This window comes from Plectropomus leopardus, chromosome 17 (genome assembly GCF_026936395.1).
Source record: "Plectropomus leopardus strain MGB_pleo_1.0 chromosome 17, ASM2693639v1, whole genome shotgun sequence".
In the NCBI taxonomy this organism is placed as follows: domain Eukaryota; kingdom Metazoa; phylum Chordata; class Actinopteri; order Perciformes; family Serranidae; genus Plectropomus; species Plectropomus leopardus.
The window spans coordinates 32603748-32620251 of record NC_142192.1 but is presented as its reverse complement, the minus strand read 5'-3'; the positions used below and the strand labels follow the sequence as shown (position 1 = coordinate 32620251).

Genomic DNA, 16504 nt, shown 5'->3' with positions numbered 1-16504 from the left:
ACACTGTACTTTTTCTGCAAACCACAAATATGTTACAGGTGGAGGAGGGGATGCTGATGGTGTGACACCGAGACGAGACGGCAGCAGACCAACAAAATATGAGAACAGGAGTATTTTTACTTTATTTATTCCATCTTTCTTAGGGTATTGCTTTTTTTTGCCAAGCCTATTTTGATTCAACCCTTTTCTATCTGTAAGTTGGTGTAACAAGAGAATTTCCCCAGTAAGGGATCGATAAAGTCTTATCTTTTCTCAAGGGGGTGTTTTTTAACAAGACTGGGATATTACCAGCCGGGTTTGTGGAGACCAAAGCTGGTATTTTTTTGTTGTTTTTGTGCTTAAAAATACCCACATATTACATCAGCATCTTCACAGCATAAAACTGAAAACTGAAAGGTAAGGAAACATAAAGTTTCAGTGTTTCCACCACACATAAAAAGGTACAAACGTAACACATTTGTGGTTTGCAGAAGATGTGCAACTGATGGAAGCTGGAGGCCTTACTCTTTAATCTTCTCTGTGGTGTCTCGGAGGCCGTCGTAGTTGAAATCAAAGATGGGACCAGTGAGAACGTTGATGCCGTTGTTTTCCTCCGCAAAACGCCTCAGCAGCGTCCCCTGCAGGTAACTCCACATCCCTGCAGACACAAAAAAAAGACAGGTGAGATGCTGGTAAACAAAGTGAACACTGACCTTTTGATCAGTGTCGGGTTTAACTCAGTCAGTGTGATGGAGGTTGCATCCTTAACTCCAGTTCACACCTGGTATTTTGATATCTGGATCAGGAAAACTGCATGTTAATGCAGGTGTAAATGTTTTGGAGGTTATCTAACTGTGACAATAAAAAAGTCGGTATGGAAAAGAAATACTACAAAACGTTTATTTATTTTAAAAGTTAGAGTAAAATCATTTCTGAATATCATGCAACTGACTGTAAAAAGTTACACATGTCCAGGGATCATAAAACTTTGCTGACCAATAGAGAAAAATTGCTAAATAAAAACATGTCAACCTGCAGGATTTATTTTTCACAGCACAGCAGCAATAAGTAGAGTTTATCATGCAGAAACAGTTTCCAGCTGTCGTGTCTCAGTGCCTTGAGAGTATTTTTCTTTGTCATCGAACAAAAAATTTCCACCATGTTTTGATATTTAAATTTTACAAGTTGTTATTAAATTACTAATTTGTAGCTTTTGTAGCGTTTTAAAAATAATCTCATAGTTTAAATGTTAAAAGGAGTCCCCTGATGGAACATTTCCTTTTATTTCGTTGAATAATTGAAATGAAATTGCCAAAAAGCACAAGAAAATTATAATTACTAGAAAATTAGTTTTCTGTACATTTCTTATAGCTTTTTTTAAATAATAATTCTCTAAATAAACTGATTTCTTGCATTTTGTCGGACACTTCTTGTCAAGTTGCTGACTGCCTTTGTTTCCCCATATTTTTGAAAGTGATCAAACTAATGTGCCCAGAGTTCAAATGTTTAAATACCTGTGAAATGTGTCTGAATGCGGAAAAAAAAGTGACGACGATACAGTTTTCAAAGGGTTAAAGCTGTGTATAATTACTGCACATCAGTATTCAAGTAATCCATTAAATGCAATTCATTAGGTAATTACACTAATTGCTCTTTCTTTGAAGCTAAAACAGCTGCAGGAAGAAAAGAAAAAGGGAGTAAAAACTATCCAAGGAAATGAGCAAATAAAAGTTAAAAGTTAAAAGTTAAACATCCTCAGATGGGCTACAAATAAAAAACATGTTTAATATCTTTAGTCCATCAGTTTGAGGTATTTCAGGTCCATAAAAGTTGTTTTTTTACTTCTTCTCACTTCTTTTTGAACATGTAAAGCAAGTCATTATGTATATTTCCATGTCTTTTGCTTTACATTTTTCATTGTCTGTAATTATTCCTTTTTTTTATAAAAATCAAATCAAATCAAACCTCCAGCAGCTTGGACTCTTTTATTACTTTTATGATTAAATCTGGATACTGAAGTTTCGAGAGATTATATTTTTATTCTCAGCTGTCACTCTGCTGTTTTCTCCTTAATCTCGATGCACCCGATCCATTTCCCTGCCTAAATTTAACAACAAAATCCATAAATCCCACAGACACACACACTCTGTCCACAGAGCTGATGACAATGATGGATTCATTGTCTCTGCATGAGACAGAGATTCAGAGCCAGAGTGTGTGTTCTGTCCTGATAAGTCCTCTTTCTGCAGAAACAATGGGTATCAGGCCGTCCTGGCTCAGACCTGACATCACCACGGTCCTGCCTCTGTCTCATGTGACACGCCTGGACGCCGCTGATGTACAGGAAGAGGAAAGGGACACATAAATCTGGTAATCGCTGAATGAGGCAGGAAGAACTTTAAATACGCGACAAAAGACCTGCAGAAAATATGACTTGGAGGTTGTAGCGTGTTGTCGTGTTACAGATGCTGATTTTGTCGCAGCACCTAAAAGAAGCACAGAGACTTTGAGATTTCATTGCACGATCAGTTTTGTCTGCTGGCTTGTAATCTGCAGAGATGAAAGTCATGCTGATCAGTAACAGGTTCTGTGAAATCTGGTTTGTCGTTCCAAACTTGTATTTTGGAAGATAAATTACTCACTTTATTGGACCTCCAGGTGGTTGATGCCATCACTTAACACTCATTACAAGTTAAAGAGTGAGTTTTTTAACCTGGACCCTACATGCCCATGTTTTTTTGTCTAAGTAAGTAATGGAGCCAACCATTTTTGAAATTGTTTAGTAAGTTAGAAGTTAAAGGCTGCAATGTAACCACTCTGGGAATTTGTGCATTTGGGCTCGCCTTTCCATCATGGCTCCATAACACGCCTACGTGGCCTTGGATTGGAAATAATGACGGCTAGTGCGGTGGCTGCAACAGAAATAAAGCTGCTGATGTTTTGAACATCACAGTTTGGTTCTTTTACACTTGTATTTACTTATGCTTCCAGTGTTTTGCCACAAAAATACCCCAGTTTCTCCAGGGTCCCCAGTTTTTATTAAAGGTATTTTGTATTTCTGAGTGTGTATGAAGGGACTCACTCTTGAAGGCCGGGTACATGGGGACGACGTTGGTGATGAGCGAGGCGTCATATTTGGACTCCGGAGACGAAGCCAGCTCTGTCGACAAAAATCACACAAACTCTTATCATCTGCTGCTTTTACATGTCAAACAAAATCACATCAAATGTTGTCGCCAGAGGAAAATCACAGAGAGCATAAAACTCCTTCAGGTTTACCTGGAGGGAAGAGGAAGCCGTAGGTGATCTGGTTGTTCTGGCTGTAGGCGGTGCAGCTCTGACTGTGATCAGCTGACACTCTGGAGTCGACCCGGACACACTGAACGCTGGGGGGGACCTCCGGGACAGGAGTCATGTCCTCCTGAGAGACAGAGACACCGGACAGTTGTTACATATTTTGTTTTCATATCTGATTCAGTGCAGCTCTAATAATCTGCAGCTGCGTGAGGAGGCTGGACAAATGCTGCGTTCATGTGATGTCGGAAGGCCGTCGGTTGTTAGTCGTGCCTTGGTTGTGGTCATGTGCTTTGAGTACGTAAAGTGGGAACAACGTGGAAGCTACAAAGAAGATGGGTTGCATTTTAATGCTAAGAGGGTTTAAACAGGAGGTTGATAGCAGTTTCCGTTTTTTTTTTTGTTTGTTTGTTTTATATTATTCTATATTTTAAATATGTTCTACATTAAATCATTATTATTTATTATTATTATCATCATTTTATTTTTTAAAATATTTTACAAACTATATTTTTATATATATTTTTTAAAAATATCTTATACATTATATTTTATATATTATTTTATTTTTGAAATATTTTATATATTAGATTTTTATTATTATTATATTAAATATAAAATAAATAAATAATAAATAATAATAAATAATAAATAAATATTAAATATATATATATATTTTTATATTTAATCTAGGTCATTCTACATGGACAGCAGTTAACATTAATACCATATTAGGCTTTACATGTGATCAAAATTAATATTTAATATGTGAATTAATAAAAAGTTTTGTACCATTGACCAAATATTGACATGTTGCTTGCTTCAGCTTATAGATGCAGATATTAAAAAATACTAAAAAGCTACTAGGAACAAAATTACAAAACATATAACCTTTTATCGTCAGTTGTTGATGCCATTTCTGCTGCCCTGAAACGTCACGCAAACATCAATAAAATGTACCAATTTCCTACTCAAAATTATGACTTTGGAGTGCCATTCATGTGCTTGAAATTCGTAAATATGGTAAAAATAAAATTTCTGAGGAGCTTGTGAAGGCAGCATAAGACGGCTAAAATGCATTCTGTGAAAAATAATTTGTGTGGTAGAAAACACAAAAGTCAAATTCAAAATAATAAAGATAAGAAAGGGCAGCGTGCGAGCGAAATGGAAGAGTGGCGTCCTCTGCAGCAGATTATAAGAAAATGTGTGTTCCAGGTGCATGTGTGCGCATTTGTGTAGGTATTCACACATGATGGTGTGTATTTTTGTGTGTGTGTGTGTGTGTGTGTGTGTGTGTGTGTGTTTGTGTGTGAGCAGCTGCACCTTGTAAACCTGCAGCATGTTCCTGTAAACATCTGACAAACATCTAGTGCTCAGAGGGACACAGAGTCGCTGTGTTTACTGGTGTTTTTGGACATGTTTGTGTTTATATTTGCGTGTTTGTGCAGCTCCATCATGTTCATGTTCCACACACACACACACACACACACACACACACACACACACACACACACACACACACACTGTCACTCACTATGAACTACAACACATACTACATGTGTCATTAACATGACCTGCTTCTGAATTTTACACCCTGACACCTGGTTTAAGTAGATAAAGGAGAGTTGGGAAAACACATCAGTGTTTTTGAGGAAAACTCTTCAGCGAGACTTTCTGGACTTTCTGAGCTCACCGTGCAGCATTTCAGGTTTTCAAATTACATTGTGGTAAAAGTTGCATTTATTTTACTTTAGTTCGGTGCTTCATGAAAAAGGTAGAGACGTCTGTATGGGTTTTGGGTAAAATGCCTTAAATAAGGTCTGTGGTTAACACAGGCTTAGGATATTTAGATGTTTTCTTCTGCAACATAAAATACATCGGTATAAAACTTAGTTTTCAAACTTTCACGCGTCTTAAAAAAGGCATTGCTAACAAGTGGCTAAATGGAACTACAGTGTTGGTTAGACACCACAGCGGACACAGAAACTCCTTAAACCCACTCGTCTTTACAGCAGCAGTCACGATCAAAGGTTATTCATCTGTTTATAATATTTTTCAATCATGTTTTAACGTGTTTTTACAGTGTTTGTAGTGGTGGCGTTTAAGTGGTGCGACCACAATGTCACTGTGGAGTTCATCAGTGATGATTATCATGCTGAACAAAACCGTAAGAATCATAAACTCTGTTTGTCACAGAGCTTATTTCTGGCGATAATCGAAAATCCCATAAGATTTTTGACAAGGACACCGGTGCGATGCTAACTTCTGCGTTGGCCTACAAAAATCCGTCAGCCCTTCACCACTCTAGAAACAAACAAGCAGACGATGGAAAACGCACGCATGAGAACCAACAGCATTGTTGTCATTGCTGTCGTCCTGCTCGCTCATTGCCAGTTTACACGACGACAGAGGGGGGAACCCGGTTTCAAAAAGATTACACTGTGGAACCCGGTTTCAAAAATTTGCGTTCCCCCAAAACGCTGTTGTCATGTCAACAAAAAGCCAAACTGCAACAAAAGTCTAAGTTTCATGCAAGAACTGTTGCCATGCAAACGTGCCCTAAAACGTTTCAGAAGAGTCGGTTCTGCAGCTGCATTTCTCAACTTTGACAGTAAACCAATAAATAAACATCAATAAATAAGAAATGAATAATGATATTATCTGATATTATCTGAGAGAGTGTGTGTGTGTGTGTGTGTGTGTGTGTGTGTGTGTGTGTGTGTGTTTGCGTGTGTGTGTGTGTGTGTGTGTGTGTACCTGTCGTGGCAGAGTGTACGCTGTCCACAGAGGCATGGCCAGCTCTTTGCTGTACCCGCTGATGAACTCCACATGATGAAGCAAACTGTACTGAGTGTCAAACATCACAGCCGGACGACCAAACGGGAGGTGGGTAGTGTCTGCACACACACACACACACACACACACACACACACACACACACACACACACACACACACAAAGTCACAGTAACTCCAAACCTCCTTATGACTGAGAGAGAATAAAGTTTCAACAAAGCAAAAGCATCATTTTAAAGCCAAAGAAACAAAAGAATTTTCTTCGAATCGTGTGACTAATGTACCTGACAAAACTGAATGTTTGTTTGCAAGTCATTGCTCTGTGCCTAGTGGCTTTTTAAGCATCAACCTTGTGTTTCTTAATGTTTTTACAGAGTGGATTGTTATTTTCGTCTAAAACATGTGCCTCATCCTAACCATGCATTAATGAGTGGTGTTGAAATGTTAGGTTTAAACGTACATGCTATTTTCTGGATGATTGAGATGAAACTTGAATTGATGCCACAGATTCTCACTGAAATACAGTGATGTGAGTAATTGGATGTAATAAAAGACTCGACACAGGGAGATTTTTACATATTTAGTGGATACTTGTTACTGTATTACTGATACAGCAGATCATTTGTCTGTTGTGTCTGTTGCAGCACTTATAGACAATACTATTTATACTTTTTAAGAGACTAAAGTCTGAATAAAACTTACTGTAACTGTAGCTTCCATCTGTTGCAGGACTGAAGGGTTCAATGATCTCCTCCACTTTGTTCTGGAACAGAAAATCACAAGATGTAAACTCTTTTTAATATTGTTCTGTCCCTTAACAGGTTAAATATGGATTACTGCAAAGTAGAAATGTATGTAATGTAACAGTTGCAAATACTATGATAGCTAATGAGGACCATAAAGAAATAATACATATATGAGGGTGATATCCCAAGAAAAAATTCTGAATTTACAAGAAAAACACTTTAATATTCTCCAAGATTATTGTGGAAAATTTATGAGAAAAATTTGGATATTCACCAAGATTAATGTGGTAAATTTACAAGAAAAAACTCGGAAATTTGTTTTCAGTCAGTCAGCTGACATTAATAGATGTTGAATACACACAATGTACAACTTAGAGAATATACAAGGTTTTTTTCTCGTAAATATACCACTTTAATTTGGGAATTTTTTTCGGAAGATTTTTCTGTGGAAATTACCCCCTCTGTTTTTTTCCCCACTACGATGGTCCTGATACATCACTGTGAAATACAGTACAATCGACCTCTGACCTCGTCGTCACAGCTGCAGCCCAGGTCGCTGCTCCCAGAGTCCTCAGCGTCAGACTCTGGCAGCGACACTTCCTCCGGCATGCTGGGCGTGAACGGAGGATCTTTGAGCATGTCGTTCAAGCTGCCGTACGTCCCGTTGTTTGGAGCCGGCGTTAACCCTAACAGGTCTGAGACAGGAGAGGCGTGAGGGTCCGTTTGTCAATAAAACAAACAGAAATTTATAGCAAAAATGTATATTTCTGGATAAAGTTTGTTGTGAGGCTGTAAAAAAGTTTTCAGAGCCCCACATTAACCCTTAGGGCCCACTTTAATATCACACACACCCATATTGCATAAGCTTATTTTACATTAATTTTTTTTTCATTCAGTTGTTGAGTATTTATTGATTATTTTCAATATATTATATGCTAAATTGTTTTTTTTAATTATTATTTTTATTATTTCAGCCGAGAATATGTCACTCATGAGCAGCACCATTGATTTTTATTAATTTTATTTTATTTTTATTTTCTGTGCAGTGTCAAATACTCACACTCATATCGCTCTGCACAAAAAATGCACTTTTCAAAATCAGGCTATAAATGATATCATAGATTGATGTTATTTCTACTTTCAGTCCTAATCATAAAAGTTCCACAACGTATGTTAGACCTATTGTAAAAATAACCAAATTTACAACAATTGTAAAACAAAAATACACAGTCTTGCCAAAATGTGTGCCCTAAGGGAGAAGAAGCAATTAAAATACTTATAGGAAATAACAGTAATATTCTCACCACACATGACGTTGTATAATTCTATATTTTCGAACTCTGGCACTCTTTTCTGGAACTTGAAGCTCGGTCCGTGACCCATGAATATTGTCTGCGTGAGGAAGATAAAACATGCACATTAAACCAGTAAAAAATATCCCCTAAAGCAGTGGTTAGAATTAATACAAACATCTGTAGTTTTTGTAGTTTGGACAATCAAAGAAAAATCAGTATGTGTATGTCCTGAGGAGGCCGTTTCATCAAACATGAGGTGAAAAACAATAATTCAGTAACACAAGAAGTTATGTAATACATTATATTACAGGTGATAATACAGGAGAGAAAAGACTTGAAGTCAGCACAGTACCCTCATGCTGGTTATCTTGTTGTCAAAGCCGTGGTCACCAAAGAAGCCACAGCGAGTCCTCAATTTTTCTGGCATTTTCCTGAAGCAAAACAAAAAATATTATGTTTTTTAACAATAAAATTTGATTTGATTTATTTGGACCATGTAAAAAAGAAACTGAGAAATTGTTATACAAAAGCAGACTGACAAAAAGAAAATCATATTTACAGACAATAAAAAACCAGAATTGTAAATATATTGTAAACTGAACATTTCGTCTCATTTGTATTATTTCCATGTCACCTTGTACTTTTTTATTTTTTTAAATTTTTTTTGTAGTTTGCGGCTGATTTTTTCCCCAAGTTGTTTGTTATGTTTTTCGAGTGTTTTGAAAGAAATCAAAAATTTTCTGCAGGTTTCAGAGGTTAAAATGCTGGTGAAAGGTGTCTAAATGCAGCACAAGAAAACTGATGTCAGTGCAGGGGCTAAAGGGTTAAAATACTTCTGCACCCTAAATTAAAAATCTAAAAACTGAAAGATTTTGTGGTGCTAGAGAATATGAGAGCATATTGCAGATAGACTCATACAGAAACAAACAGCGTGCATTTAAGGGGAGGCTACAAAAATCGTGGACAAAACACGGAGCGGGCAGAGCTCGGGTTGGCACGCTGTTTACATTTCCTTAAAAATATACCTTTAAATCACGACATTGAGCAGAATCAGCGAGTCTCGGGTTACCTGGCGATGTGCCACTTCCTCTCCATCAGCAGGTGGACGTCTTCGATCCTGCGGTTGTTGGCGTAGTGAAGCCTCTTGGGTAAATGCTGCTTCAGGTACGGCTTGAAGTGCTGAGTCGGCATTTTGCACTGAAACAACAAACGTGAAGGTGAATGACGTCTTTCTCTCCTTTTCTCCCTTTTCTCTCTTTCACTCTCTCTCTGTTTTAATGGGCAGTTTGAGGAAGGACAGAAAACATTTATTGTCATACTCACAGTCAGGTTTGCAACCACAACTTTTGGGTCGTCTGAAAAGGAAAGAGTTAATGTCAAAATGAGGCCGTTTTTTATTTCTTGAAAAAATCTGAAAATCTGACACAGCCTATGGGGTTAAAACCAGCTGTTCTCCTACATGTGGTGGATTTGGGGTCTCGGGGTCGTATTCTGCCCAGCGAGCCGGGGATCAGCGAGATCTCGTCGATGTTGAGCGGGTAGCTGCTGAGAAACTCGGTCCGGTCACAGTGAGCCTCCTCCATACCTGAGAGACACAGTTACGTTCAAAAAACACTTTTTTACACTCATAGTGGGTGAGATGTTTAACCCTTTGAAACCCGAGAAAAAACAGGTTTGAATTTTTTCAGAAACATGGGACGAAGGCAACAACACATGGCCAAAAACATAGCTGGAAATTAGTAAAAGCTACAGAAAATGACCTGAAAATATTTTTTAAAAGTATAAAAATAAATTTTTTTTTAAAAAAACAGGAAAATGACCTGGAAAAAAAGTGCAGAAAATTAAAAAATTACATGCAGATTTTTTCTGTAACATAGGCTGATTTTAGATATATAATTATTATGATTTTAGATATAGTTTTCTAGATTTTTTTGCCTATTTTTGGATCATTTTCTAATAATTGTTTTTAAATTTGTAAGCCATTCTTTTACTTAATTAACCCTTTGAAACCTGGATTGCCATCACTTGTTTGCATTCAGACGCCCTTTTACAAGAACTGGTTCAATTCTTTTCAAAAACATGGGAAAAAGGCAAGGATAAGCTAAAAAAAAATTCCCAAAATTGCAAGAAATTGGAAGATTCAGATTACATTTTTTAGAAAATGTACAGAAAATGATATGTCTTCATCATAACATATAAAATTATTTTACAGAATTATTTCAATTTCAAGATTTTTTTTCAGGTCTTTTTTCAGGCCTTTTCATGTTTTTAAAAGAAAGGGTTAACTCAGCTTGAAATAGACAGATTAACTTTAAAAAAAAGAGACATAACCGCGGAGGTTACGGTGGTTATACCGTGGTCTCCTACGATGATGACGTTGACGCAGCGATGCAGGTTCATCTGCTTCAGACCGTTCATCAGCTGACCGATGATGTTATCGATCTCCCTCAGAGGGTTATCCAGCTGTGGACAGAGAGAAAAAACAGCATTTTATGTCTATTTTTCATTTAATGATGTAATGATGTCTGTCAGCAGCTTCGGGCGTCACACTCACCTCACTGCTGAGCGGTCCCAGGCGATGTCCGAAAGTATCGGGCTGCTCTGAGTGGACGGCGTAAACGTACGGTCTGAGGAGAGACAAGACGGACAGTTTAATCACGATTTTTACTTCAAACCTTTGACACATGGAGTGACATCACTTTGATAATAACTTTTCTTTAATTTAAAGCTTTGAATCTTGAGCAAATTGGTCACTTTCAAAAAACATGAGAAAAAAAGCAGCAAATAAAAAATGTTCCACAAACTGCAAAACATTAACAATTTCTGAATTTCTTTTTTTAAAGCTAGAAAAAATGTCTAAGGGAAAAAGAAAAATAACTAAATTAAAACTATATTTATAATTATCATTTATTGGTATAATTTATCAAATCATTTTATACATCTTTTTAATGATGTTACAGAATATTTTAATCTTTAAGCACTGTTTCCAGGTCATTTTCTTAATTTTTAACCGTCTTTATCTTATTTTTAACTAAATTTCAGGTATTTAAATTAATACAATTTGCTCAAGTTTCAAAGTGTTAAAAAAAAAAAATGGTTAGAGAGACTCTTAAGATAAATCCCTTGCCTGAGTTTTTTTTTTTTTACCATCTCACCTTAACTCACACCGCATAAAGAAACCCAAAAACCTCTCTAACCCGCCGCCTCAGCGTGCCACAAAAACACATCAGCTCTGGACCTCTTCGCTGACTCAGCATCTGCACGACACTGCAAACAACCTTCAGCTTCAAGAGACACTCAGCAGCTCTCAGACTCCTGACTAAACACAACACACGCAACACTTCATCAACCTCTCTGAGACTACAAGTTTTAACCCTTTGAAACCTGGATCGACATCAGTCGAGCTGCGTTCAGACGCTTTTCACAACCTATTTGACACTTCAAAAAATTGAAAAATTGGTTTGATTCCATTTGAAAACATGAGAAAAAAAGGCAATGAACAATTTGACAAAAAATGTCCCACAAGTTGTGAGAAATTTTTCCTTAAAATAGTTTTTAAAAAGAGGGGAGAATTATTTTAAAAAATATTCAAAAAAATAGAGAAAAACGATATTTCTAATTATAAAAAATCATATTTGAGATTTTAGAGATAATTCTCACAGAAAACAAAAATGACATGTATCATTGTTCTGTTGCAACCATCAATTAAGTCTTCGTCGTGAAAAATGAAAATGACTAACCAGCAGGCATAACGGCCAAAACTGCATTTCTGTTCTTTATGCCTTATATTCCACACTGTGCTATTTTGGCTACGTGGGACAATTTTTTAAAGATTTGAATATATTCACGTTTGACAGAAAGACACACCTCTGATCATCGGGCAGATGCAGCCAGCCCAGGATGGTCAAAATCCTCCTCTCCAGAGGAATCACCCTGGAAACCAAACAGGGTAAAAGATGACTGAGAAGTAGAAGAAAATGAGGACTGTGATCAAATATTCTACACGAGACAGAACAACAAAGAAAAGGGAGCTCATCTGTCTTTAACGATGTCTGTGTGCAGCATGTCCTCTGACAAACACATTTAAATAACACTAATCGCAGCGACTGTCGATCGTGTTCATTGATAAATGCAGACTTCCAGCGCTGCAGCGGGCTGGTGTTTGAGTCCTCAATGGTCTCTGTTGTGTCTGAGTGTGTGGGGGACAGTCCTGCGTCTCTGTGTGTGTTTGGACGTATTGTCCGTCAGTCTCAGGATGTTTCCCTCGTGATCGTTGTGTCATCAGATGTTTTCTGAAACTAATCTGTCTGCGCTGTCGTTTCAGTGAAGTAAAGAGAAAAGCGTCTTTATGTGTTTAACTGAAGCTAAAAAATAAACTCTAGAAATGTTTCTGTATTTCTATTCCTGCTTGTTTATATATAAATGAAATCACAAGATAAAGAATATAAATTCTGTTGTTAAACAAAAAAACTAAATTTGTTTTGTTGTGTTTTTGTTTGTTTCCCTTTTTTTCTCTTGTCCTTTTTACTTACTTTATTTTTAAAAATGCTGTAATTTTATTCACATATATATTGTATATTTACCTATAACAATTTCTGTTTGTATATATTATCTGAAAATTTGTGCAAAATGACCCCTCTAAATAAAAAGCTTATAATAGAAAAATTAAACAAAAACAATGTTTTAAAAAATGACAACAGTCTTTTTTTTTGTTTTGTTTTGTTTTTTTCATCTATATAATAATTTTTGTCATCGTGTAAACAGGCTCGAATTTCAAATGTTTCGTATATTATCAAGAGCAGATGGTCACTAATAAACTATAATACTTTGTTAAAGGTAAACTTAAGTATTTTTCTACCCAACAAACACAACACAGCAGCCCAAAATAATGATCGTCTTTACCCGTAGCCACTTTGGGGTTTTCTAAGTTACCAGTTCAGCAGCGTTCAGTGTCTGAAGCTTTTGAAAAATATTCCAGTATACTAACTTAAGTACCAAGGCCAGAAGAAAGTGGCTGCTTTCACTCCTTGTTCCTTTGCTGTGATCCAGATCTGTCGAACAGAAACGAGAGGCGGTTATCAGAAACCTGATCTTATTCTGTGATACGTGCTGCCTTCACGTGCTCCTCAGAAATACAGTAATTACGAGTTACGGGCACATGAACGGCCTTCAAAGTCATAAATGAGGAACTTCAAATGATACCAGAGTTGCAGAGTTGTGACGTTTGCGTGACGATTTCAGAGCAGCAGAAATGCAGAAAGCACGGAAAGTGTCAACAACTGATGGTGAAAATGACACCTTACCAGAAATATGGCATGATATTAATTCCTTATGAGTCAGAAAAAAAAAAACTTTAGAAACGCAACATAAAAGGCTTCAAATGTCGACAGGATTCTAGTCAATTCAGCATTAATGTTATCAGAAAAATAAACTGTATTTTGTTGCCTAAACTAAGTTAAGTGAGCTATTTTAGTGAGGGGACACTGTGGCGATGAGAGGTGAACCGCTTCCAACAGAAAGATTTCTCACTAAAATAAGTTACACATAAATAAAGCAGACTTAGACTCTTTTTTTAAAGCACATTTAAAATTTGATGTCCGTCTTCCCATCAGCGAAAGATGTCAAATAAGAACATTTTCCACAATGTGATTTTTCATGGAAGATTTCTCAAAATACCGCTCTATGATATAAAACTAGTTTCTATGAGTTTTATGACGTTCAGTTTTAGTTGCGTCAAAACCTAAAATTACTCAAACAAGCACCAGGCATTAACTTACTGTTGACCAGTGCAAGTTTGAACTATTTCCAGTCACAAACTGGGGACAAGCTGGAGTTTACTGACCGGCTGTCCGCCCCACCAGCGGTGGTTCAGCTTCTCTCTGGTGCGCAGGCTGAAGGTGGCGTTAAACACGGGGTCGTGCATGGTGTTTCCCACAATCCCGTGAGACTCTGGGTACAGACCCTGCACACACATCACACAGAGCAATGACGCAAAACACTTAATCAATACATCAATGAATATCAGTCCTGCAGCAGCAGCACGACATGAGCACGCTGTAGCGAACATGTATATTTAATTATCCTACAAACAATGAATGAATATTAATTTTATTTCGATTACATGCATCATGCACAGATTATTTCACACATTTTTTTTTTCAATCAATAACCAAAAAAAGAATAGGCTGAAACTCTAGGCTTGTTTTTGCCTGTAATAAATCAACCAAAGGCTAAACCCAAATAACAGCAACACTTAAGAAACAAAATATATCAATTAATTTTAAAAAATCATACTCTTAACTGTGATCCTCTATTATCAGTTCTGAATTATTTTACACTATAATTATTTTTGCATTATAATTTGCAATCATTTTACATTTTAAGGCTTTTTAAAACTCATCACTGAGTCCATTACATAATTTGACTCCCAAAACTGAAATACATCAATATTTTACACTCATTCTCACGTTACATGTTTCAAAAGATGAACACCCTCTTAAATTATCATTTATCAGTATTATCTTTTCTGAAGTTTAATTAGAGGCTCTGAATTTGTTTTATATGCAGCACAAAATCTACAGACAATTATCGTACAGATTATCCTGTATGTATACATACATTTCGGGCACTGAGACAGACTTACTGTGGCGAGGGTGTATAAATTTGGGAAGGTCTTTGATGGGTAGACCGGTCGCATGTAGGGTGCTGACGTGCCACACTCTCCTGAAGAGAAACAAGCAGAAAAACAATTAAACCTTATAAAACAAATGTTAAGCACTCAGTCAAAGTGTGCCGTCTGCAGCTGTTATTAGACGGCACATCTGAAACACGGTGACGGACAGAGTGGAAGAGAAAAGGCAAACAGCTCACCGGCTCCCGGTTTGTCTCAAAAATATAAACGAGTGCCATCGTCTTTGTGGCCGAGACACAAGAGTGTGCAGAGTTTTTCAGTTGTGCTGCCTGGACGTGATGTGCTTTACTCAGGTGGCATCGTTGTGACCTGGCCGAGGTCTTAAAGTTAATGATGGAGGAGGAAATTAAAATTAAAATTAAAATTAAAAGAGATAAAGCAGAAGTTGTTTGGTAAATCCTCACAGGCAGTAGACGTCATGTGAGGACCAGTCTCTCGTGGCTCTGATATCGCTCATGTTTAAAAGTCTCCTTCAAGGTTTCTGTCACGTTCTGTTACGTCTTGTCGTTATTTTGATTCGTCTTGTCTCTTGTCCTTGGCAAAGAAGGCAGAAGAATGACGCAGGAAGTTAAATAGATTTGATATGTTTGACTTTACTGAGGCAAATTTCATTTGCCCTAAAAAACACGTCCAGAAAAAACATCCAAACTATCAATAAAGTGCTCTGAATGGAGCGAAAATGCAGCTAAAAGCCAAATTCCTCCTCTGATGGCTGGTAGAGAGCCACATCCGTAAAATCTTGTTTCAGTATCTCTGATGCTCATTGGTCACTATCAGCTGTATTTCACAGTAAGTTATATGCAACCAGAATGTGTGGGATCATTTTCTCATGTTACAGACACATTTTTGTTGTTTTAACCCTTTGAAAACTGAGCAAAATGGTTTGACTTCTTTCAAAAACACGAGGACAAGGCAATGAGAAACTTAACAACACACGGCCTAAAAAACTGGCAAGACATTTGTAAAGAGTTACAAAAAATCACCTACAAACAACCAAAAAAAGAAAGAAATTACTCAAAAAGAGCAGAAAGTTTAAGAATATATGTTTTTTATGTACTGAATAATAATTATGATTATAATTTTTTTAGATTCAGATTCACTTAATTGTTTTATCTTATCACATTAAAAAAATACAAAAAAAGCTAAATTCTTGCTCTCTTGACCAGCACACTGATGCCCCACACAACACCGTGCTACTGTGAGTGCAAGATAAAGTGCTCAGTATGACGTGCGCGTTAAAGTGCACCATAATTACACTAAAAGCAATATGAGAATAAATAGTGTTCCCTAAAATATTAAAATTCCTAATTATCACAAGAACTATGCTAAAGCCTAAATGAAAAGACTCTTAATCATAATCATCTGAAAACATGACAGTGGTTTAGTAGTAATAGTTTTCCATTATTTACTAATAATTCTCCCCCTTTTCTAAAACTTATTTTCAGGTAGTTTTCCTCGTCACCTTTAACTAATTTCCTGTAATTTCTTGGACATTTCTTGTAAAGTTGGTCATTGCTTTTTCCCCAATTTGCTCAGGTTTCAAAAGGTTTATGTTAATCTTTCGTAGCAAATCCACCGCTTTCGGAGTTTGAGGCCGAGTCTGTCTGTCTCCCCGCAGCTTTTCAGAGTGACTCTCAGTCCTTCGCTGTGAGACGATGAGAGGTTATTCAGGTCATCTGACGCACTGCTGCTAATCTGTTTTCA

The 16504-nt window shown here is 36.8% G+C and overlaps 1 protein-coding gene across 2 annotated transcripts in view; it reads right to left on the bottom strand.

Moving 5' to 3' along the window:
* Positions 1 to 16504, bottom strand: part of LOC121957412 (autotaxin-like) — a 59067-nt gene that overhangs the window by 33479 nt on the left and 9084 nt on the right. For both annotated transcript variants that reach the window (XM_088090814.1, XM_042505978.2), the window contains exons 7-23: positions 14753 to 14832; positions 13952 to 14071; positions 13105 to 13160; positions 11977 to 12042; positions 10664 to 10736; positions 10464 to 10572; positions 9569 to 9694; positions 9433 to 9464; positions 9179 to 9306; positions 8462 to 8540; positions 8119 to 8206; positions 7343 to 7509; positions 6771 to 6831; positions 6031 to 6170; positions 3259 to 3400; positions 3062 to 3139; positions 505 to 637 (exon numbers count right to left, since the gene is read on the bottom strand). In XM_088090814.1, the coding sequence (XP_087946940.1) occupies positions 505 to 637; positions 3062 to 3139; positions 3259 to 3400; positions 6031 to 6170; positions 6771 to 6831; positions 7343 to 7509; positions 8119 to 8206; positions 8462 to 8540; positions 9179 to 9306; positions 9433 to 9464; positions 9569 to 9694; positions 10464 to 10572; positions 10664 to 10736; positions 11977 to 12042; positions 13105 to 13160; positions 13952 to 14071; positions 14753 to 14832 (1678 nt within the window). The remainder of the gene's footprint in view (positions 1 to 504; positions 638 to 3061; positions 3140 to 3258; positions 3401 to 6030; positions 6171 to 6770; positions 6832 to 7342; positions 7510 to 8118; positions 8207 to 8461; positions 8541 to 9178; positions 9307 to 9432; positions 9465 to 9568; positions 9695 to 10463; positions 10573 to 10663; positions 10737 to 11976; positions 12043 to 13104; positions 13161 to 13951; positions 14072 to 14752; positions 14833 to 16504) is intronic.